The sequence below is a fragment of the Loxodonta africana genome, chromosome X, assembly GCF_030014295.1.
Source record: "Loxodonta africana isolate mLoxAfr1 chromosome X, mLoxAfr1.hap2, whole genome shotgun sequence".
Taxonomy (NCBI): Eukaryota; Metazoa; Chordata; class Mammalia; order Proboscidea; family Elephantidae; genus Loxodonta; species Loxodonta africana.
In genome coordinates, this window is record NC_087369.1 from 140,072,486 (window position 1) to 140,098,327 (window position 25,842).

The following is a 25,842-nucleotide window of genomic DNA, read 5'->3' on the forward strand; positions in this document are numbered from 1 at the left end:
TTGAATTCCGTAATCAAATGGGAAGATGATTTTAGTGTGTTGCTACTGAGGTCATTTTCCTGATACTGGTGGTGGTTTTACTCTTGGTCTATCTGTTGTCTCCTGCCTGCTATTGGGAAGCTTTGGTAACTTTAGCAGTCAGCTCCACAGAGCCAGATCTTGCAGAGTTGAGAGAAAAGAACTTCCGTTATTGGAATAATCCAAGCTTTGATAGCCCCAGCAAACGCACAGCCAACTAGCCAGAAAGCTACAATAGTTGTTGTTGTCTTTAGGTGCCGTTGAGTCAGTTCCTGCTCATAGCGACCCTGTGTATGACAGAACCACACACTGCCCAGTCCTGCACCATCCTCACAGTCGTTGCTATGCTTGAGCCCATTGTTGCAGCCACTGCGTTGATGCATCTCACTGAGGGCCTTCCTCGCTGACCCTCTACTTTACCAAGCATGATGTCCTTCTCCATGACTGGTCCCTCCTGATAGCATGTCCAAAGTACATGAGATGAAGTCTCACCATCCTTGCTTCTGAGGAGCATTCTGGCTGTACTTCTTCCAAGACAGATTTGTTTGTTCTTTTGGCAGTCCATGGTACATTCAATATTCTTTGCCAACACCACAACTCAAAGGCGTCAGTTCTTCAGTTTTCCTTATTCATTTTCCAGGTTTTGCATGCATATGAGGCAATTGAAAACGCCATAGCGTGGGTCAGGTGTGCCTTAGTTCTCAAAGTGACATCTTTGCTTTTTAACACTTTAAAGAGGTCCTTTGCAGCAGATTTGCCTGATGCAATGCGTGTGTCAGTTTGTCATACTGTGGGGACTTGCGTGTTGCTGTGATGTTGGAAACTATGCCACCGGTATTCAAATACCAGCAAGGACGTCCAGGGTGGACAGGTTTCAGCTGATCTTCCAGACTAAGACAAACTAGGAAGAAGGACCTAGTGGTCTACTTCTGGAAAAAAAAAATTAGCCAATGAAAACCTTATGAATACCAGCAGAACAATAGTAGGATCTGCTATTAATCCTGACTCAGTGGCAAATAGTCATAGCCTACAGAAGCTGTGCTTCTTCCTTCCAGTTTCATCTGAGCATCTTTAATGTATTATGGCTTGACACTGGCCTACAGATCCCTTTGGGACTCATGATGTTGTTATTGTTAGGTGCCATCTCAGCTCTGACTCATAGTGACCTCATGCATAACAGAAGGAAATGTTGCTTGGTCCTGCACCATCCTCACAGTCGTCACTTTGTTTGAGCCCATTGTTGCAGCCACTGCATCAGTCCATCTCATTGAGGGTCTCCCTCTTTTGCACTAACCCCCTACTTTACCAAGCCTGATGTCCTTCTCTAGAGACTGGTCCCTCCTGACAACATGTCCAAAGTAAATGAGACAGTCTCCCCGTCCTGGCTTCTAAGGAGCATTCTAGCTGTACTTCCTCCAAGACAGATTTATTCGTTCTTCTGGCAGTCCATGGTCCATGGAATTGATAGGGAATGCAAACAGGACAACTTGCTGTCTTTTAGAATATGCTTTAAGTGCCTTTATTCGTTTAGAAATTTCTGAATTTTAAAAAATGTTTAGAATCAGTCCTTTGGAAAGGTTGAAATTATGCACAACAACTTTAAACTGGTTTTATAAATAAGTCTGAGTCCTTTTCTGGATATTTTCATTATCAGAAATATAGAGATTTAACAGGAAAGAAGAGAGAAATAAAATCTTGAGAGAAGATGCAAAAAAAAAAAAAAGAATGAAAGTGGATTAGAAGAGACTCAGCAAAGTACAGTTGATAAAAGGGTATCAGAAGACTCCTATTTTATAAGGTCTTTTGAGAAAGGATCCACATGGCTTATAATGTGATATAAATAATGTAACCAGAGTAATTTGTATATGGGCTGCTTTTGAAAGTTAAACCTCTCTAGGCAGCTGCCAGAGAGTTTTGCAAGAACATTCAAGTCAGTGGTGATGGGCTCTAGGGAAAGGAGGAGCTGGCATAGGAACTAAGCTGGAGTCTTCATATTGGAAGCTTATAAGACCCCATATTTCTGGAATAAAAAATTTGCATTTTCTGCAGTATGTACTTTTCCCCAGCTTTTATCAGTTGTTAAGATACAATATGCAATGATGCTATAGAAGAACCCTGATCTAAAGGGGAGAAATGCAGAACAGAATTTTAATTCTCATGGACTCCAGACTTTCTGGAGCTATGGAGGCTGAATGAACTCCGGAAACTATTGCTAGATCTTAAAAGATCTATCAACGGCACCTTGAAAGGTTAGATAGGGACCTTAGGGAACTGTGAGTTTATGTTAATGGGGGAGGAACAACTCAGAAATGGAGGGTGAGAATGGTTGCACAACTCAAGGAATATAATCAGTGTCACTGAATTGTACATGTAGAAATTGTTGAATTGGTGTATGTTCTGCTATATATATTCTTAACAATGACAATAAAAATAAATTAAGACACAAAAACAGAAACTCCAAGTTGAAGCTAGAAGCTGTGTTTTAGGGTAAATTGTTAGTATATTAACAGAGGTCCTTTCCTCTGGGGAACGCTTTTGACTCCTTAGTTGAAATGTTACCCTGATTGGCATATTGTATATTAAATCAACTTCAATCAATTTCTTAAAAAAGATATATGATTTTGTACTAGTTGTCTTTATTTTTCCCAGAAGTGCTTGCGGAGTATCCCCATTGTTGGTTGAGAAACTAGCCCCAAGGAGCCCAGGCTGCAGGAGAGCTGCTAATGAAGTCACCGTTCACGTGCCTGAGCACTTCCTTTGCTTGAGGAGGATGCTGGCATTGTGCAGCACTTGTAGAAGCTCTGTGGGTTGTCTGCGATCTGGCATTGTGCAGCACTTGTAGAAGCTCTGTGGGTTGTCTGCGATGAAGCGAACTGCAGTGACTATTTTACTCAGAGCTTATAATTTGCTTTATTCTTGATGTTCATGTTAGAACAGGACATACCTTATCGTATGTGATTAATTTCCTTAATTTGTAATTTCTAGTCAATGACAGCACCCCTCCCCCCCAATGCCAATCTTCAATTCCCAGAAAAGTATTAGAAATTGAAGATATCATAGAGAATAAACAACTCCTTTGGCAGAAACTCCAATCTGAAGAGAAGCCTATTCATTTACAATCTCTCTTTCTCACGTAGCTGCTAGAGACATGTGGTTTCTTCAGCTTCTTTCCATATCAGTAAAGGAATTCAGTGTAGACAAGATAGCTATGATGTAGAACATGACCTTCCTCTGGTATTTAGAACTATTTTCCCTGAGGGATATAATGATATATGGAATAGGGAAGAATCTGATCTTGAGGGTTTTTTTTTTTAAAGTGATTTTTCATTAAAACAACAATAACAGTGACAAAACTACAGATTCTTGGCCAACCCCTAGGACACCCACCTTTATGCATCTTTTTGGCTCAGTTTGGCTACATTCCTCTTGCTCCCTCCTCCCCATTCTCAGCAATTAAACATTGAAATGCCTTGGTATATTATCGGGGCTGCAAGTTCAACTGCTTGATGTATGACTCATTCCTGGTGCCCTTTCATATATATATGTAATTTTTTTTTGCACAAAAGAGAACCCTTTGTTATATATCCAGAGTCCAAAAGCCATCGCTTACTCTTTGACTGTTACAGGAGGGCTTTTTCCTCTCTCCACTGGGAGAATAACAAATCAAAAGAAAATTTTACCTAAGAAAGCACACATGACGTTAAAATAATTGCTGGAAGGCCAAGGTCACTATGTTTATTGGAACAAAAGGAAGAGAAAATACTTTATTTTTGATAACTTAGTCCAATATTCTTCTGAGCTCTAGCAGACTTCCACAGTTAACACATGGATTACACTTATATACGGGATTTCTCACTAATTTGTTTTTTTTTGTTTTGTTTTTCCTCATCCATGGATCACTGTTTAAAAACCATTTACTGGGTGTCTTCTGTGTGCCAGACACTGTTAGAAAACAATGAACTCATCACATATATATTGAATGCCTTATTAGTACAAGGTGTCAGCTTTGTGGAGAGTAGAAATAAGGGTAAAATGTGAAGCTCAAAATCTATTTGGGGAGGTAATATACACACAGTAAAAATAATTGTTTAAAGATGCTACAGAGACCAAGTGCTATATGAGTCCAGATCATTGTGCGAAGACTTCCTGAAGGAGGTGGGGCCTCAAAGGACCAGTACAAGTTGCCTCTCGAGTCAGTTCCAACTCCTGGGAATTCCACGTGTGTCAGGGTAGAACTATGCTCAATAGGGTTGAAAATGGCTGTGATATTTTGGAAGTAGATCACCAGGTCTTTCTTTGGAGGCTCTTCTGGGTGGACTCAAACCTCCCGACCTTTCAGTTAGCAGCGAAGTATGTTAACCATATGCACCACCTAAGGACTCCGCCTTGAAGGAAAGGAATCAGAAAGGAGAAGAAGGTAAGTGTGGCAGGCAGTATGTGCGTCAGGTGAAGTTGGGGAGTCAGGGGAGATGAAGTTGGTTTGGTTATTTGGTATTTCTCTGTTCCTCAGTTTCTCCTCTGTAACACAGGGGTGATAATAGTACTTACCGCACAAGGTTGTTATGAGGGTTGAATGATACAATATGAGGAAAACTCTCAGCCAGAAAGTGCAACACAGTAAGCACTCTACAGAGGATTTTAGCAATTTTTATTTTATATTATTAGTAGGATTGTAGGAGGGCATTGGATGCCAGGATCAGGCATGTGCTCTTGATCACAGATAATTGAGGGTTGTTGAAAGTGTGAGCAGGGCCATGACATGCTGAAATCAATCTGATAGAATAATATATCTGCAATGAGCAAGATGTATTGCAGATTTCCCCTACTAGACTTTGCTACAAACTAAAGAGTTAAAAAATCTTCAGTGCCCAGAAATAGTAGAATTATTGAGGAAAAGAACAAGGGGACACTGTGTGGTTTAAAGTCAGGAAAGGTGTGTGTCAGGGTTGTATCCTTTCACCATACTTATTCAGTCTGTATGCTGAGCAAATAATTCAAGAAGATGACATATATGAAGAACGGGGCATCAGGATTGGAGGAAGACTCATTAATAACCTGCTATATGCAGATGACACCGCCTCGCTTGCTGGAAGTGAGGAGGCCTTGAAGCACTTACTGATAAAAATCAAAGCTATAGCCTTCATATGGATTACACTTCAACATAAAACAAAAATCCTCACAACTGGACCAAGAAGCAACATAATGATAAATGGAGAAAAGTTGTCAAGGATTACATTTTACCTGGATCATGATCAACACACATGGAAGCAGCAGTCAAGAAATCGAAGGACGTGTTGCATTGGGCAGTTCTGCTGCAAAGGACCTCTTTAAAGTGTTGAAAAGCAGAGATGTCTCCTGAAGGACTAAGGTGCACGTGAACCAAGCCATGGTGTTTTCAATCGCCTCATTTGCATGCGCAAGCTGGACAATGCATAAGGAAGACCAAAGAAGAATTGATGCCTTTGAATTAAGGTCCTGGCAAAGAATATTGAATATACTACGGAGTGCCAGAAGAATGAGCAAATCTTTCTTTGAAGAGGTACAGCCAGAATGCTCCTTAGAAGCGAGGATAGCGAGACTACATTTCACATACTTTGGACATGTTATCAGGAGGGACCAGTCCCTGGAGAAGGACATCATGCTTGATAAAAGTTGAGGGTAAGTGAAAAAGAGGAAGACCCTCAGCGAGGTTGATTGACACAGTGGCTGCAACAATGGGCACAAACATAGCAACTGTTTTGAGAATGGAGTGGAACCAGGCAATGTGTTGTTCTGTTGTACGTAGGGTCGCTATGAGTCAGAACCCACTTGACGGCACCTAACAGCAACAACATTTGATTTTTAAAACGTTTCACAGAGGTTAAGACTATGTAGAATACTAAAACTTGGTAGGACTGTGAAGTGATATGGTGGAGAGAGATGAATGAAAAATTAGGTTGCTAACCCAGTGATGGAGGTTCTTTAACAGGATGAAGTTTCTGACATTCTGGTATAATTAACTGCAACCCAGTTGTCTAGTAAGTTCTTGTGGTTTTCTTCCCCATTGTTTTTTTCATCCTTGCCTTGGAACAGCTCTGAGACCCAGTATGTCTCTTGCTCTGCCGCTCTCTCTTTTTCCTTGCTGACTTTTTTATTCTCATCGGTCTGAGACATTAGTCAAGTAAATCTCCCACCACCCCAATTCTACATTGCTCCTGGTCTGCCTACCCTACCTCTCAACCTTTGGAGCACCCTTTCTCAGGGCTTCTCGTTCATATAATTTAGCAGTAATGTCCCTCTAGGTAACACACTGGTACATACGATTAATGTGCTCTGCTACTAACTGCAAGGATGATAGTTCAAGCGCACCCAGAAGTACCTAGGAAGAATGGTCTGACGATCTACTTCTCAGAAATCAGTCATTGAAAACCCTGTGGAACGCAGTTCTGCTCTGACACACATAAGACCACCATGAGTCGGAGTCAGTTCGATGGCAACTGCTTGGTTGTCAGATGGTACACTTAGGTAAATACTCTGGAGATTTGTTATATAAAATGATAAAAGGCTTTCCTACTTTGAGGATACCACACGGTCAAACTTTCCTGCCTTTTTTTCATCTTTGATTCAACTAAGTGACAAAAGGCCTTCGTTTCTGCCTAAGAAAGGTAAAGGTTGAAAAGGTTACCATCCACAGACTTTGGGGCCTTCAAGAAACTTGGTGGGCCCTGATCCCAGAAATCATTGCTTCTGGCTTCCTCCTTGTTTTCTTCTTCTACGTGGACTGAGTAGGCTACTTACTTGTCAGGGTCCATGTTCCTCACTTTGAGTCAAGTGGGTAATTTTCAGCTGTATTCACCAGATTAGAAAAAGGAAAAATGATAAAGGAAAGGAAGAGAAGAAATATGGACACAAGAGAGAAACACCATTCTACTGGATGAAACTACTGGCGAATCTGGGTATTTATGCATTCATTCGTCATTCTTTTTGCAATTTTTGAGTCCAGGTGCTGTTAGAGGTACTGTGGATACAGCAGTAGATGAGACATGGACCTTAACAATCTACAGGAGACAGTAAATAAGTAAACATATAAATGAATAAGAATATAATTCTATGAAAAAGACAAAACGTATTGCTATTAAAAGGGCAGGTGATCATAGAAGGCCTCTCAGAGGAGGTGACATTCAAGCTAAAACCTAATAGAAGGGAATGAACTCTATGGATATGTAAGGGAAGAGGACCAAGAAGTACAAAGGCATTGAAGGAGCTTGCATGGGGCGTTTATGGAGCAGTTGGTAAGTCAGAGGAGCCCTGGTGGCATAGTGGTTAAGTGTTCGACTGCTAACTGAAAGGTTGGTGGTTTAAGTCCATGGGAGAATGATATGGCATTCCGCTTCCGTAAGGGTTACAGCCTTGGAAACCCTATGTGTAGTTCTACTCTGACCTGTAAAGTCACTATGAGTTGGAATCGACTCGACAGCAACGGGTTTGGTATTTTGGTTTTTCGTAAGCTAGTGTAGCTGGGGTAGTCTGATGCCAGTTCATATGGAGCATTCCAGGCTATGGTGAGGATTCTGGAATTTATTCTAACCTTGATGATAAGCCAGTGGAGGGTTGGGTGAGATTCTCTTTGTATGTCACTGTGGTATGGTTCTGATCACAGTTCTACCACTGACTTGCCTGGGTGAACTGGAGTGAGCTCTTTGTCCCTCAATTTGCTGTTATGTAAAATGTAAATAATGATATTTATTTCCAAGGGACATTAAAAGAATTAGCTACTGGTTACAAACGACTTGGGGCCTTTAAATGAAAGATATGATGTAGAGTAAATACTACTGTTCCATATAGTCATTATTTTACCACCTGTCTTCTTTTTGAAATGCAAAAAAAAAAAAAAAAAAATGGTGGACTTATACCCTAAATAGTTACATCTTGAAAAAATTTTGAATGTCAGGGAAGGTATGTTTCTGATTTCGCTTTTGGTTCCATATAAGAGATTTAGGATACTCTTTTCTTCTTTGAAAGGCACCATGAAAGCTTCCTAGAATTTGAAACCCAACATATATCATAGAATGTTGGAATGAGAGGAGATCTTAGAGATCTCACGGATCTGTTGTTGGGGTCAGAGCCTGATTTCTATATAAACTCATTGCCCTTGACTCGATTCCAACTCATAGCGACCCCAGAGGACAGAGTAACTGCCCCATAGAGTTTCCAGGGAGCGCCGGGTGGATTCGAACTGCTGACCTTTTGGTTAGCAGCCGAGCTGTTAACCACTACGCCACCAGGGTTTCCAAATTCTATAGAGAGGTGACTTATTGAAAGATTCTTTATTGTGTAAACTGCATGCTTTTAGTGTGTTTGAAATGGCTGGCGAGGGTAGCTTCTCTCCTAGCAAGACTGCTATGTTATTTGTTCAATTTTGATATAATTATTTATAGATTCTTAAAAAAAGATCTTACTATCTGGTCTGATCCCATAGTTTTACAAGTGAGGAAACTGAGGCAGGCTCAGAAAGAAACAGTCATGGGGACAGTTTCACTGCTGGTTAGGAGGAGAGTCCAGATGAGAACTGAAGTCTCGTGCTTTTTCAGCCATCTGCACCCTCCATGTTTACTGTGCTGTCTCCCAGATCCATAAGCTGCCCACCTCAGTGTCACATTGAGATGTAATTGCAATTTTAGAGGAAGCGATTTACTGTAATTTCAGATCCCTTTCCATCTCTGTTGTAATGACATGCTTTGCTAATTCTTGAATCGTCGGCTCCTACAAAATGTCTCTGCTTGGTAAGGCAGCTGTGCGTGAAAGAAAAAAAAATTAGCAGAGTATAATTTGACTCTATGCCACAAAATGTTTTGCTCTCTGTTTTCCTTTCCTCTGCCCCTCTCTTTGTTGCTGTCTATGGACCCTGCAGATGGATTCTACAGATAATACCACTGAAGCTATAAATTTCTTTAGATTTGGTTATAGTTCAGATTCTAATCTGGTTTAAAGTTTTCATATTAATTTATATCTGGAAAATGTGTTTGAATTTTTGTCATACATACTTATTGTAATAACTTTTTAAAAAGCAGTGTTTTGTATAATATATAAAAAAATATATAAGCACTCTGTAAATGTTTTGCTCATTTGAAATGAGCTCAGCATATAATTTTAGGTCTTTTATTCCCCTTGTTTTAATAATAGATGTGAACCACTGTCATGAAAAAAAAAAGCAAATGTATGTATATAGTCACCACTATGATTAGTATTTTCCTTGTATATTAATCCAGATTTTTTAAAATTATAGCTCCAGTAAACAGAAATGTGGGTAAATGAGATATGAGAAGTTATATATACGCTTTCTGTACCTTTGTATTGTAATGCAATAACCTTCACTCGATTGGCATTGAAAAACAAATTGATATTTTCTGCTTGGACTCTTTTCTGTTGATACCATATACCCATGTGGCCACTTCCTGAAATAGAAGCTGTAGCATTTACCAGTCTAACTTGTTAGGGTATTCCTCGCCCTGGTATATTTTTGTCATTCATTCAAAAATCAATGATACTTGGGATGCAGACCTCAAATTCTCATAAAAAGACCAGACTTAATGGTCTGACTGAGACTAGAAGGACCCCAGTGGTCATGGCCCCCAGACCTTCTGTTGGCCCAGGACAGGAACCATTCCCAAAGCCAACTCTTCAGACAGGGATTGGACTGGACAATGTGTTGGAGAGGGATGCTGGTGAGGAGTGAGCTTCTTGGATCAGGTGGACACTTGAGACTATGTCGGCATCTCCTGCCTGGAGGGGAGATGAGAGGGTAGAGGAGGTTAGAAGCTGCGAAAATGGACACGAAAAGAGAGTGTAGAGAGAGAGCGGGCTGTCTCATTAGGGTGAGAGTAATTGGGAGTATGTGGCAAGATGTATATAATGTTTTTATGTGAGAGACTGACTTGATTTGTAAACTTTCACTTAAAGCACAATAAAAATTATTTAAAAAAAATGATACCCAAGTCAAAAATAACTACAAGCATGATTATTTTTTACTGGCTTTCCCAAAAAGAAACACCCCCTGACATGTGTCTGTATTCTACTTGTCCATTCTATGGGGAGACAAATTGTTGATGTTTCATTTACTGTGCCAGAAGTTTAGTTTGCAAGAATGCCCTTGCCGAATAATACACTTTCCATACTTAAAATACAGGGATCATACTGGATAATCAGATGGGTGATTGAAAATGGCAAGCTTAAATCTTAAAGCAAAGTTCTGCGAGTAAGACAAGATGCTCAGGAATGCATTTCTTTTCTTTCTTTTTTTTTTTTAACTGTACTTTAGATAAAGGTTTACAGAACAAACTAGCTTTTCATTGAACAATTAGTACATACATTGTTTTATGACATTGGTTACCAGCCCTGCAACATGTCAACACTCTCCCTTCTCGACTTTGGGTTCACTATTAACCAGCTTTCCTGTCCCCTCTTACCTTCTCATCCTTGCCGCTGGGCTGGTGTGCCCATTTATTCTTATTTTGTTTTATGGGTCTGTCTAATCTATAGCTGAAGAGTGAACCTCAGGAGTGACTTCATTGCTGAGCTAAAACAGTGTTTGGGGGGCCATACTCTCAGGGTTTCTCCAGTCTCTGTCAGGATAGTAGATCTGGTCTTTTTTTTGTGTGTGTGAGTTAGAATTTTATTCTACATTTTTCTCCATCTCTGTCCTGGACCCTGTATTGTGATCCCTGTTAGAGCAGGCTGTGGTGGTAGCCGGCTACCATCTAGTTGTTCTGGACTCAGTCTGGTGGAGGCTGTGATTGTCCAAAGGTCCATTAGTCCTTTGGACTAATCTTTCCCTTGTGTCTTTGGTTTTCTTCATTGTCCCTTGCTCCAGATGGGGTGAGACCAGTGGAGTATCCTCGATTGCTGCTCACAAACTTTTAAGGCCCCAGATGCTACTCAAGTGGGTGGAATGTAGAACATTTTCTTTATAAACTGTTATGCCAACTGAGCTAGATGTTCCCCAAGACCATGGTCTCCTCAGCCCAGTAATTCAGCCCCTCAGGGAGTTTGGGTGAGAATGCATTTTCTTTCTTCTTCTTTTTTTTTTTATTTTGATTTTCTTCTGTATCTGAGTTTATTTTTCCTCTCTTCCTTTCCTTGCCTCTCTTGTGTCTTCTTTGCTGTCTCTCTCCCCCCCGCTTTTTTTTTTTTTTTTGCATTTTCTTAATTATCACCAAGAGACTATTTCCTAGTCTTCCCTTCTGATCTAAAAATGGTTTTAAACTCATCATCCTGGGAGATTGCAAGTGGAATAAGCTCTACCACTCACTACGACACTTGGCCATAGCTTGCTGTATATGACTTATTGAAAGAGAGGCATAGGTTCATCAGAGCATTCTTAATCACCTTCTCTCACCTCCTTCGTCAGGGTCCAGGGTTCTGTTTTTAGGGAGAATAGAGCCAGCATGAACACATCGGGTAGTGTTGGTCCTTTTCTCCATTCCTGTGGGCTTTGCTGAGAGGTATAGCAACAGACTGAAGCTTAACTACTGTGAATCCCTAACTCCCAATGAATGATACTGTCTTATTGGACCTACTGATTCAAATCTCAACATTTAGGCCACTCAACAACAACTGGTAAGCAGCTAATAACACTCAGAGTTTTCCCTGTGAGTGAATTATAAGCTGGACTTTCAGAAAGGGAGATGCTGCTACAGTGTAGGGGAGTGCAGGTGAGATGTAAATATATAATATGGGTGTGTGTGTGTGTGCGTGTGTGTATGTATTATTAGTATATATGTATATACACATCATACATTTGGATTTGTGGTCATGTGAACAAAAATAGAGTCCAACCACAGCTTGCAATTAAATGGTTAAAGTATTCTATAGTGAAATGGTCAGGGATTCAGATATAAAAATGCTTTATAAAGTGTTATTCTTTACCCCCTCCCCCACCCCCACCATTGCCACCAAGTCGACTCTCATATTTACCTTAAAATAGGACAGAGTAGAACTGCCCCATAGGGTTCCCAAGGAACAGCTGGTGGATTTGAAATGCCAACCTTTTGGTTACAGGCCATAGCTCTTAACCCCACTGTGTCACCGGGGCTCCTTTAAAGTGTTAAGTGTCTGAATTATTGTTCTTTTCTAGATGTGTGATCAACTGAGGGCAAATCGCTTGGCTTCAAAGTCTCTATCTTAAAAGAAAAATGAAGATGGTTATAATTTTTAACAGCTTCTCAGGGTTGTCTGAAGAGTGTCCAGATAGAAAGCCTAATAGACTGTTTTTAGATCGAAGAAACTGTTTAAGTCCAATGTATATGTGACAAGTGGATCATTGGTGGTTTTTCCCCCGTAGGTATTCAAGAGGCGGTATTTTTACTTAACCCAGCTTCCTGATGGCTCATATATTCTTAATTCCTATAAAGATGAAAAAAATTCAAAAGAATCTAAAGGTTGCATCTACTTGGACGCCTGCATTGACGTTGTTCAGGTAGGGCTATGAAGGTAATCTGTTTCTCTTCCTTCAGGGAAAGTATTGATGGACTGTTAAGAACCTCATCGTTGTTCTGTCTTGGTTAATGCCATCTTCATCCACCAAAACATCCATACTAGTAACCTCAGAATCCCCTTTGATGCCCCACTCTCACTCATGTTTACCAAGCGCTTTTGAGTCTGGCTCCAAAGTTCCTCTTGAATCTTCTAACCTTCTTTCCATTCTCACTGTCGTTTTTCTGGGTCTTCCTTTTATCCCCTTTTACCTAGAGCCTTGCTTTTTGATTGGTTGTTCTGGTCCAATCCATCTTTTACGCTGTCTTCCTAAGACATAGATTGGCTTCTTCACTTCTTTACTCAAAAGCTTCTGGCTCTTGATTTATTGTCTTATGGGGTGAGATCTAAAGATTTTAACATGGCGTTTTAGGCCTGCAGTGATTTGGCCTTATCCTACTCTCTAGTCTCGTCTCCTTTGCATTCTTACGCTCTGTGATCTTAGCCATACCAAGCCAAGCACTCCAGAGAGTTTCACACATATGTGGCTTTCCTGCCATTGTTTTTTTGGGGGGGGCTTGGCATATACTTTCTCCTTCTGTTCCTATTTGAACCTTATCTTTTAAGACTCTGCTCAAATGCCACTTCTACATTGAAATGTTTTCTATTTCCTTCCTCACTCTTATGCCTACCTAGTTAGAATTAAGCTCCACTTCCCTTGTGCTACCACTTTGCTTTTTCCTTGATCACGTTAACTGAATCACACTCTAATTTATGGTTCATTACGCACATTCTATTTTGAATTACAGGGAGCACATATTATTCATTTCTGTGTCCCCCATAGTATTTAGCCATGCTATGCACACAGTAGGGCTTTAACAAATGTTTGTTGCTTTGAATCAATAGGATACAGAGGGGGCATGAACAAAGACAGGGTGAGAAACAGAGCAGAGAGACTACCCAAATAAGAAGTTGATTGACCAAGAGCTAGGAGCCATTACTATAGAGCCAGGGTGGCATAGCAGACTAGAAAGAGCACTGAGCTGATTAGGAGTATGAAGATATTGGTTCAACACCTTGAGGCTACCTGAATATTAATTTTCTGAACTGTACAAAAAACTGTAGAGTGGGGATTAATGAAGTCTATATACTCTTTAATAAAGTCTGTATACTCTTTTTGGTCCCTGGGTGGCACAAACCGTCAGGGCTCAACTATTAACCTAAAGGTTGGCAGTTTGAACCCACCCAGTGGTGCCAAGGAAGAAAGGCCTGGCAATCTGCTTCCCTAAAGATTACAGCCAAGAAAACCCCATGGAGCAGTTAAACTCTGTACCACATGGGGTCGCTATGAGTTGGAATGGACTCTAGGGCAATGAGTTTGGGTTTTGTTTTTTATGTACCTGTCAAACAAGGGAAACCCTGGTGGCATAGTGGTTAAGAACTACGGCTGCTAACAAAAAGGTCAGCAATTCAAATCCACCAGGCGCTCCTTGGAAACCCTATGGGGCAGTTCTACCCTGTCCTATAGGGTCATTCTGAGTTGAAATCAACTCGACGGCAGTGGGTTTGGTTTCGTTGTTTTGGAGCAAACAAGTGTTCTGAGGATCAAATCAGAAAGCATTTTAAAAAGTATAAAGATCTACTTGAATAGAAAGTAAATTTTTAATTTAGAACAGCTTTCTTCTCTTATTGGAAGAAAGAGGGCACAACACAACTTTCAGATTTTCTCCATTAGCTTTAGTCACAATTGACCTTCCTTTATAGTTCTCCCAAGATCTGCTTTCCTGTCTATTTTTATGATTCCCCTCCCAAATGTTTCCAAATTCATAAATCTTTATAGCTTACAAGAGCAGCTTAATTTCATCCTTCACTATACTTTGAAGATGAGAGGAGGAACTTTCCAGAATTTGAATAATGACCATGCGTGGAAAATTATTGATTCATGAGCCTTGTTTTGAAATGAATGCTGAGCTGTTTGGGAGGAGGATAGGGTGTCATGTCTTTTGACATGACAAAGGAGGTAGTGATGTAAAAGAATGTATCCTTATGTTTGAAGAAAGAAGATGCTTTTATTTTTCTTCTATTTGGGATAAGCCACTTCCATATTATTACTGCGAGTCACAATTTCACATAACCAAGTACAGCCTTTTAAGCTATTAAGATATATTTCATATTATGCATGTGAATTAGATATCTGTAATTAGGTATGCATGTGAATTAGGTATCTATGATGCATTTTATGGTGTGATATAAAGCAAGTATTAGATTTGTTTCAGGTCATGTTTAATTTTGTTTTGAAGAGCTGATTTTGAATTTCTACGAATACTCAAGGAAAACTTTTTAGGCGGGGTGTAAATAGTAAAACGTTTGTTTCCTTTTATGGTGGTAGTTTGATCTTCTAAATGTGAAGGATGCCAAAAGGCCATATGTGATAATACTTACTCAAAAAGCAGTATTTTATGCCAGCTTTGTACATATTACACAGTCCTCAGTACCAAGGCAAACAAAAAAAGATGTGTTTACATGGCCCATCGTCATTTTGGAGCTTATGCTTCTTGGTGAAAGAAGCAATTATTTCATGAAAGTATTGACGCACATATGTGCTGAGCTGAGGTAAAAATAAATAAACTAATGATATCTAATATTAAGATGGCAACTAAACTAACTGAACACATGCTTTTTTTCCCCCCTCTAGTGCCCCAAAATGCGCCGTCATGGTTTTGAACTCAAGATGTTAGATAAGTATAGCCATTATCTGGCTGCTGAAACTGAGCAGGAAATGGAGGAATGGTTGATAACTTTGAAAAAGATAATTCAGATCAATACCGACAGTTTAGTGCAAGAGAAAAAGGAAACAGTAGAAACAGCACAAGGTCAGAATTTTTCAATGATTCATTATTGAAGTAAAACCCTTGTCTTTAATCCACGGGAATGTCCTTTGTGCAGGGTAAATATAGAGCTCTGCACCTTGAATGCTGACCTGCTTCTTCATTACAAATGACTCTGAAGGTTGATGGATATTTTCAAAGAGTTGATGCTGCATGGACTCTGACATATGAAATATGACCAGACTAAAACGGATAGGAAATTCATGGCAGATTTTCAAAAGTCCATTAAAGTGTTCCCTATGCTTTCATAATCAAAATTCTTTGCAGTAAATCCAGTCGGGGAGGATGGGGGTGGGAGAGATAGTTAAGATGTTCTTCTTAGGTGATTAGTAACGGCCTGTATGGTTTGGAACATCTGCTTTTAATGAATTTACAGATGATGAAACTGGCAGCCAAGGAAAAGCTGAGAACATCATGGCCAGCTTGGAGAGGAGCATGCATCCAGAGCTGATGAAGGTATATCTTTCTTGTGGCAACTTGCCTTCAACGGAGACAGTGCAGGATTAGCTATTGAAGTTTTAATGCTGGACTCCCTTTGGCAGTATCAATTCTAAGTTCAAAACCACAGCAAATTAGTGAAGGAAGTAGAAATTGTAAAAGAAAAGTTATAGTGCTAAAGCCAGATTTGTAAGTGCCAACTCTCAGTTTGGAAAAGCTTTCTTTTCTAGATACCAGAAAGCCCTTCCAAGGTTTTGTGACTTCATTAGTTTTATCTGCTTCTTGGGCAATTTAATTACTGTATGTCATTCATAAAATAAACACTCTTCTTTCAAGGGGCTGTTGATGAACATGATATCAATCTAATGATTTACATAAGTTAATTTCATATGTAAATCAAGTATTCTCTGTCTATATGAATATATATGTATATGTATATGAATTTCACCACATAGAGATTTGGGTGAGCAGATGTCATGTATACTATTTATATTTACTCTGCTCTTTGACATTTGAAATGAGCCAATTTTAAAATTTTAGAGGGTAATTATCAGGGATATTTTACTAGGATATGTATTTTACTGTGTGAACCCAGTTTTATAATCGATGAGGAGGTTATGGCCCATTTATCCATGTAAACCCTTGTTGGGCCTATTTATATTTTTATTTTATTCCTCTTTCTGGACTACTAAATTACACACATTTAACAATTCCTTTTTTTCTATTTTGAATGTACACCCCTCTCTCAAGTGTCAACAATAAGCTTCAAAGGTGTTTCCCAAAATTGAGGTGCACACGCATGGCCCCTGATCTAGGCTTTTTATGATTTTGTAGATTTTAGCCATATGCCCTCTTCAGTCTTTTGTCATTCCAGACCGTACAGCCCATTATGTCTTTCCTGAGGTGAAGGAATCAGAATTATATAGAACATTCCAGGTGAACACCATGGATCTATGGAAGCATCGTGTTTTCTCTTTCGTTTATTTCTCCTTTGTATCCAAAGTCTGTTGGATTCCTTTTTTGTACCTACTGCATACAGAACAATATTCTTGGTGTTATGAGAGACATAGAAAGTATAAGAGTCCGATCAGTAGCTTATCATGGGTCATAGTGACCGCAATATATCACTCCTTAGCCAAATAAGTATCTTAAATACATGGAAATGGAGAATGGTATATTTCTGAGGTTGTCTATTGCTAGTTCACATAAGCTATCTATTTAAACAGTGTTTAATACTGTTTTGAAGAAAATAAAGTACTATTTGGCCGACTTTTGCATATTCTTTTTTTTTTTTAATTTTAGTATGGAAGAGAAACTGAACAGCTGAACAAACTCAGTAGAGGAGATGGAAGACAGAATCTCTTTTCTTTTGATTCTGAAGTTCAGGTATTAATGATACATGTCTTTAAGTACTCCTAGAATTGTTGCTTATTTAAATAAGCTACATCTTTGAAATGTCGAAGCACTGATTTTTGCACCATTGGGGAATATGGATTGCTTTATATTTGTCTAATTCACTTTGAACAGATAGCTTAACAACTAACTCTTCACTCAAGAGTGACTGTCACACATGCAAATAGTTTTTGGACCAAGTACATATCTGTTTTCTCAGTTCCCTGTACTCTTTTCACTTTGTTTCGCTCCTCAAAATATAGAAAGAACCCTTAAAGATGCTTTCAACACTCTTTTAACCCGTTAAATACAACTGATCTAGTGGCAGTATGTATCTGCAGGATAAAGAATACCAAGCCTTATGAAATGTATGATTTCTTTTTCACTTTTCACGTAGGCGTGTAGAACTGGGATGATTTTCATTTCTAGCTTTATCCTTCTTTAAAGGGAGGGTGGTGCAGGAAAGTGCAGGTTCATGGGGCAGTTCTACCCTGTGCTGTGGGGTCGCTATGATTTGGAATTGACTAGATGGCATATAACAATGACAACAACATATGCATATGTGTATTCAAACCTCTTTCATGACTGCTAGGTACTTTTTGCACTAAAATATATTCAGTTAATGTTTAATTCCATGATATTTTCTAATTAATTCTCCAGTGTTTTTTAAATGCAAAAAGTATATAGTGTGTAAGTATTATAAATATTTTCCTAACTGAAAATATTTAGTGAAAAAGTGAAATTACTTGAAGAAGACAGATTTTTTCTGTTTTCTTTTGTCTTGTTTCTATGTGAGATTCCTAATTTAAATCATTTTTTTATTTGAAATAGAAAAGTATGCATTATGTAAACATCGGAGGTTTTTTCCTTAATGAAAATTTTGAATAATTTGGAGATAAGTGATATTTTTTGGTTGTCATTTCTTTTTTCTTTGCTTTATTCAATTTCTTTTTTTAATAATTTATTTTATTTTGTGTTGTTGAAAATATACACAGCAGAACATACACCAATTCCGCCATTTCTACACACATACCATTCAGTGACATTGATTACATTCTTTGAATTCTACTACCATTGTCACGTTCCTTTTCCAAGTTGTTCCTCCTCCATTACCGGCAGACTCACTGCCCCCTAAGCGTCCTGTCTAACCTTTTGAGTTGCTGTTGTCAATTTGATCCCATTTAGTTTTTTTTTTTTTTAAAAAAGAGCACAGTGCTTAAGGCAGACACTCTTTGCTGGTTAAGCTAAACTATTGTTTGTTTTCAAGAAGACTTTGTTTTCAAGAAGACTTTAGAGGGGATATTTTTGGTTTAAGGATTAGGGTTTAAAGGTGATCTCAGTGCATTAGTTTCGGGGGTTCATCCAGCCTCAAGCTTCATAGTTTCTTAATTTACATTTTATTTTGTATCAGGTGGGAAAGTAAATCATCAAGAAGTAATTGCGGACATTTTTCCTTTGTAAAAATATCACATGGGAAAAGAAAATCATTCAGAGAAATGGATTTTTGAAGTTTAATTTTTCTGCCACAGTATTATATTGTTTTAGTGTGAGTTACATGATTTTTTAAAAAGTGAGAGTATAGCAGGCCTTGGGAATGTTAGTTCTAAGATACTACTCATTCAGAAGTGTACTTGTTCCAAGCATGTCTGAGCCTTTGATTTCCCCCAGATGATTGGGCTCTAATTGGACATGTCAGGCTCTTTCATTGTACACAAAGGAGCCAATTGACTGTGGTTGAAACTCAATCCACTGTCTTTAAAAATCTGTGGTGTAGTATTTTTGTGGTCATGGAGCTGAACTGATTTTATATTTGAGTTCTTTATCAATGAGCTACAGTGAGGGGAAAACTCAAAATTGTGATGAAGTTGTAAGAACAAGAAATTTAATGTTGATCATGAAAGGCAGCCTTGCCACAGAGAAAACCATATTGTCATGTATTGAGGACCCTTTCTAAGTGAAGTGTCAGCCTATAATTTCAGCCTTCTCTTTTGGCCACAGTTCAGTGTTTAGGGACATGTTTTTTACCACTGACCTTAGAGATTAAGAAACCCTGACTGATGGGACAGAGGACTCAAACTTTGAACTACTAGGGAAGGGCCATATGTCCCAGAATTTACATTTGTAGGCCTCAGAAGGGAAAGGATTTGGGTGCTCGGGTGGTTTGATCCAGTTTCTCTTCACATTCCACTGTCTAAGACAGAAAGGAGAGCAGATAAATGGGCAGAAATAAGAATTGATTTCCATGGCAGTGAGTTGCCTCCAAGAGGGAGCTATCGAGCCCCACACAATTGTTATTTCTTTTATAGATAAATAGACTTGGGTGGGAGAGGGCTGTGGGGGAAATCATGATTTTAGGTACAAATATTATACTTTAGGCTTGTTTGAGGAGGATTTTGTCAGTAATACAGAGTAGGTCAGAACAGCTATAATTATCCACGATTCTTCAGGTACAATACCTGTTTTGGCTTGAATTACCTAGGTAATTGAGAAAACTCCTTGTGTTTCTTGGCTGGAGTTTCCCATTTTTGGCAGTATATTCTGCTCCAATTCACCCAATCACTTCCGGCCTACCATGTCTCTGGCCTTAATGAAAGTATTGTAAGTTGTCTCACAAGCTACACTTTCCTTCCCATTTGTGAACAGAATAAAAGCCTCTTCAGACATTCAGAATAAGCAGACGAACTTAGGTTGCCTTAGCCTTGCGAGCTAAGAAGATTTCTAGGAGTTTCTTTGAGGAGGCACAGATCCTCCCCTGCTAAAAGGAATTCCTTAACTCTCAAGACATTTTTAACTTTTTATTTTGAAATACTTATCATTTAAAAAATACATCTTTTATGGCAACCAGGATACATCCCCCAGCTCTGTTAGAAACTGAGCGCAGTGTTTATCAGTTTCCTAGGCAGATGCTTCTCCCTCTGTTCATCATTTAAATGTAGGTGGTCCCCAGGGTCCCACCCTTGTCAGCCTTTTTACCTTCGATGCTGCCGACCCCCAAATCCAGATCTCCAACCCAGCCCTCTCCCATTTTTTCAGCCACCTACCTACATACAGTACCTTAAACTCAACATGTCCCAATCTGCACTCACCATCTCTACTCACCCTCCCCCCAGATCTGCTAGTCATTCTTATTTCACAACTAAGTGCATAACATCACTATCTACCCAGTCTCCCCAGTGAGAGGCCATTGTGTTGTTCTTGACACCTCCCACTCCCATTCATGTCAATTTTGCCTCCTGCGTAGCTCATACAGGAAACAAACTCCCTCCCATCACAGGACATATGTACTCTGTACTATAAACAACTGAAAAAAAAGTAATGTTAGAAAAGTAAATCTGGGAACGAGGACATAGTCTGTCAGGAAGTGTGCAGTTTTATAGGGAGTTAGGGATGGTCTCTCTGTGGAAGTGGGAAATGATCAGAGACTTGGATGAAGTGAGGAAGCAAGTCAGACAGCTATCTGGGGGAAGTTGTTTCTCATAGAGAACAGCAAGTGCAAAGGCCCTGAGGTAGCGTCCTGGAAAAATAACAAGGAGGCCAGTGTGGCTGGAACAATTGTTGCGTGACGCCGAGTTGATTCCAACTCACAGTGCCCTATAAAACAGGATGGAACTGCCCTATAGGGTTTCCAAGGCTGTAATCTTTTCAGGAACAGCTTTGCAGGTCTTTCTTCCCATGGTTCATGGGATGGTTAGAACCGCCAGTCTTTCAGTTAGCAACAAACACTTAACCATCGCTCCACCAGAGCTCCTGGCTGGGACAGAGGAGAAAAAAGGCAGGAGTGAGCGGTAGGAGATGACTTCTGAGGGGTGCGGGAGTTAGGAAGTCATGACATTGAGGGCTTTGTAGGACATGGTACTGAGACTTGTGGTACATTGACTTACATCAGACTCTTATCATCCCCCTCCACGATTTCACCATCAGTGTTTGAACCTTATTGCAAGAGCTCCACAAATGCTTGTTGAATGAACAAATAAAAAAAAGTTTAAATGAAGAATGGCCAGAGCTGCCATTTTTACTTACGTTGTTAGGTACAGTCAAGTTGGTTCTGACTCATAGCGACCCTGTGTACAACAGAATGAAACACTGCCCGGTCCTGTGCCATCCTCACAATTGTTGCTATGTTTACAGAATGAAACACTGCCCAGTCCTTTGCCATCCTCACAATTGTTGCTATGTTTGAGCACATTGTTCCAGCCACTGTGCCAAACCATCTTGTTGAGGGCCATTCTCTTTTCCACTGACCCCCTACTTTACCAAGCATGATGTCCTTTTTTGGGGACTGGTTCCTCCTGACAACGTGTCAAAAGTATGTGAGACAAAGTCTTACCATTGTTGCTTCTAAGGAGCTTTCTAGCTGTACTTCTTCCAACACAGATTTGTTCATTTTTCTGGCAGTCCGTGGTATAGTCAATATTCTTCACCAACACCATAATTCAAAGGCGACAATTCTTCTTTGGTCTTCCTTATTCATTGCCCAGCTTTCCCATGCATGTGAGGTGATTGACAATACCATGGCATGGGTCAGGCGCACCTTAGTCTTGAAAGAGACATCATTGCTTTTGAAAGAAGTCTTTTGCAGCAGATTGACCCGATGCAGTATGTAGTTGATACCTTGACTGCTGTTTCCATGGGTGTTGATTGTAGATCCAAGTAAAATGAAATCCTTGACAACTTCAGTCTTTATCTTGATGTTGCTTATTGGTCCAGTTGTGAGGATTTTTTTTTCTTTATGTTGAGGTGTAATCCATACTGAAGGATATAGTCTTTGATTTTCATCAGTAAGTGCTTCAAGTCCTCTTCACTTTCAGCAAAGAAGGCTGTGTCATCTGCATATTGCAGTTTGTTAATGAACCTTCCATCAATCCTGATGCCACGATATTCTGCATATAGTCTGACTTCTCTATTTGCTCAGCATACAGATTTAATAAGTATGGTGAAAGGTTACAACCCATACACGTACCTTTTCTGATTTTAAACCAATCAGTATCATCTTGTTCTGTCTGAATAACTGCCTCTTGATCTTTTTACAGGTTCTGCATGAGCACAATTAAGTGTTCTACAATTCCTATTCTCTGCAGTGTTATCCATAATTTCTTATGATCCACACAGTCGAATGCCTTAGCATAGTTAATAAAACACAGGTAACCATCCTTCTGGTATTCTCTGCTTTTAGCCAGGATCTATCTGACATCAGCAATGATACCCCACGTCCTCTTCTGAATCTGGCCTGAATTTCTGGCAATTCCCTCTGGATACACTGCTGCAGCTGCTTTTGAATGATCTTCAGCAAAATTTTGCTTGTGTGCAATATTAGTGATATTGTTCGATAATTCATGTATTCTGTTGGATCACCTTTCTTTGAGATGGGCATGAATACGGATCACTTCCAGTCACTTAGCCAGGTAGTTGTCTTCCAGACTTCTTGGCATAGATGAATGAGCACTTCCAGCGTTGCATCCATTTGTTGAAACATCTCAGTTGGTGCTCCGTCAATTTCTGGAACCCTGTTTTTCCACAATGCCTTCATTGCAGCTTGAACTTCTTCTTTCAGCATCATTGGTTCTTGATCATAAGCTACCTCCTGAAATGGTTGAACTTCAACCAATTTTTTTTTTTTTTTGGTACAGTGACTCTGTGTTCATGCCATCTTTTTGTTTGTTTGTTTTTGTTCCCTTGCTGGGAGACAAATCCTTCCATCTTCTTTTGATGCTTCCCATGTCATTCAATATTTTGCCCATATAACCCTTCAATATTGCAGCTTGAGACTTGAATTTTTTCTTCAGTTTTTTCAGCTTGAGAAATGTTGAGTGTGTTCTTCCCTTTTGGTTTTCTAACTCTAGGTCTTTTTACATTTCATTGTAATACTTTGTCTTCTCGAGCCACCCTTTGAAATCTCCTTTTCAGCTCTTTTACTTTATCATTTCTTCTATTTACTTTAGGTGTTCTGTGTTCAAGAACTAGTTTCAGAGACTCTTTTGACATCCGTTTTGGCCTTTTTTTTTTCTTTTCTTTCATTAATGACCTCCTGTTTTCTTCATATATGGTGTTCTTGATGTCATACTGCAACTCATCTGGTCTTCGGTCACTAGTGTTCAGTGCGTCAAATCTGTTCTTGAGATGGTCTCTAAATTCAGGTGGGATATACTCAAGGTTGTACTTTGGTTCTCGTGGATGTGTTTTAATTTTCTTCAACTTCAGCTGAACTTGCATAAGAACAGTTGATGGCTTGTTCTGCAGTGGGCCCCTGGCCTTGTTCTGACTGATGATATTGAGGTTCTCCAGCCACTCTTTCTACCAAAAAAAAAGACAAAAAACCAAACCCAGTGCCGTCGAGTCGATTCCGACTCATAGTGACCCTATAGGACAGAGTAGAACTAGTTTCCGAGGAGCACCTGGCAGATTCGAACTGCCAACTCTTTGGTTAGCAGCCGTAGCACTTAACCACTACGCCACCAGAGTTTCAACTGTTTCTACAGATGTAGTCAATTTGATTGTTGTGTATTCCACCTGACAAGGTCTGTGTGTATAAAAATATATATATATTTTGTGTGTGTATAGTCGCTGTTTATGTTGTTGAAAAAAGATACTTCCAAAGAATAAGTCATTCGTGTTGCAAAATTCCATCATGCGATCTACAGTGTCATTTCTATCACCAATGTCGTATTTTCCAGCTACAAATCCTTCTTTGTTCCAACGTTCATGTTTCAATGACCAGTAATTATCAATTACCAGTGCATCTTAATTGCATGTTTGATCAATTTCAGACTGCAGGAGTTGGTAAAATCTTGAGTTTCTTTATCTTTGGTATTAGTGGTTGGTGTGTAAATTTGAGTAATAGTCATATTAACTCGTCTTCCTTGTTGGTAATATGGATATTATCCTGTCACTGACAGTCTTGTATTTCAGGATAGATCTTGAAATGTTCTTTTTGACAATGAATGTGATGCTGTTTTCTTTTCAATTTGTCATTCCTTGCATGGTAGACCATATGACTGTCCATTTCAAAATGGCCAATACCAGTCCATTTCATCCTCACTAATGCCTAGGCTATCTACAAGCATTCCATTTCATTTTTGATGACTTCCTGTTTTCCCTGATTCATACTCCATACATTCCATGTTCCTGTTATTAATGCATAATTGCAGCTGTTTCTTCTCATGTTGAGTTGTGCCACATCCCCAAACGAAGGTCCCCAAAGCTTTACTCCATATATGTCATTAAGGTCGACTGTACTTTGAGGAGGCAGCTCTTCCCCACAGTCATATTTTGAGTGCCTTCCAACCTGAGAGGCTCATCTTCCAGCACTGTATCAGATTATGTCCTGCTGCTAGTCATAAGGTTTTCACTGGCCAGTTGTTTCAGAAGTATATCACCAGGTCTTTCTTCCCAGTCTTTCTTACTCTGGAAGCTCCATTGAAACCTTTATACCAGTGGCATATCTTCCAGCATCACAGCAACACAAAAGCCACTACAGTACAAAAAACTGATGAATGAGTAGTGGATTTTTACTTATAAAAAAAAAAAATAGGTCTACATTAATAGTTTTTTTTTTTTCTTTTGGTCATGATTTATTATCTGTTTTGTAGAGGTTGGACTTTTCAGGAATTGAACCTGATATAAAGCCATTTGAAGAAAAGTGCAACAAGCGTTTCCTCGTAAATTGCCATGATTTAACTTTTAATATCTTGGGTCAAGTTGGAGACAATGCAAAAGGACCACCCACAAATGTACGTATGACCTTTTTCTTTTACCTCCATTCAACCAATGCATAAGGAAATGCCTTTTTTTTTATATAGCTGAGAATTAATTTGCTTTGTGAAAATTCTCCTTCTACATAGTATGATCAATTTGGCATGAAAGGATTTCATCCATCTCTTCCTTTTGCCAAAATATGAATATGTTTTCATCTTGAGAGGATTCATGAAAGTCTTACCTAATTGGAATAGCAGATTAGGGTAGGCTCTTGATCAAGAGGGGCCTGTCCCCAGAACCTGGAGAATCCTCAGATTTGTGAATTCTACCAGAGGTTCTGTTTTCTTCTGTGAAACTGACTCATATCCATGACCAAGGAAGACCAGAGCTGTGCTTGGATGTAGATGCTGTGCAGTCAGCTAGGCTCCCTCACTATTCTCACTGAGTGGGATCCCATTTGTTCCGCAGAGAAAACTCTTATTATTACCTGTTACACGTTATTTGAGTTGCTTAGAAAAGGTTGAAATATAAATATAAAATCTTCAAAGAGATGTGTATTTTACGTTCACCTTTAATTTTGGTCCTAGTTTTGTCTTTTAACAATACCAACGGTGATGATAAATTCTCTTACAGATTGGCTGAAATGCACTAGTGGACTTTCTGTATGCAAAGGGTTAATCTTTATGCCATCTGGCATGAAATTGCTCTTTGTGATCAGCTTCCAAATGCCATCTGTAGAGAGGAAGCATGTCTTCCAAAACTGCTGGTGGGACAAAGCTTTTGTCAAGTAATTTGATGTTGGTTGATGCTAGCTTACATAAAACGTACAGTCCTGTAAATTGTAATGTAGCTAATGTGAAGATTCAGTTTTGCTTTAGAATATTGGCATCAGCTTTTTAGGTAAATTCAATAGACGTGTAGAGAATTAAATTTCATTCATTGAGCGATTGATGTTCTTTAAACA

At 39.3% G+C, this 25,842-nt stretch overlaps 1 protein-coding gene across 4 annotated transcripts in view; it reads left to right on the plus strand.

The window, feature by feature from the left end:
- Nucleotides 1-25,842, plus strand: part of DOCK11 (dedicator of cytokinesis 11) — a 192,733-nt gene that overhangs the window by 60,250 nt on the left and 106,641 nt on the right. For all 4 annotated transcript variants that reach the window (XM_064278710.1, XM_064278708.1, XM_064278709.1 and 1 more), the window contains exons 7-11: nucleotides 12,338-12,472; nucleotides 15,164-15,341; nucleotides 15,733-15,812; nucleotides 17,097-17,180; nucleotides 24,773-24,913. In XM_064278710.1, coding sequence (XP_064134780.1) covers nucleotides 12,338-12,472; nucleotides 15,164-15,341; nucleotides 15,733-15,812; nucleotides 17,097-17,180; nucleotides 24,773-24,913 — 618 coding nt within the window. The remainder of the gene's footprint in view (nucleotides 1-12,337; nucleotides 12,473-15,163; nucleotides 15,342-15,732; nucleotides 15,813-17,096; nucleotides 17,181-24,772; nucleotides 24,914-25,842) is intronic.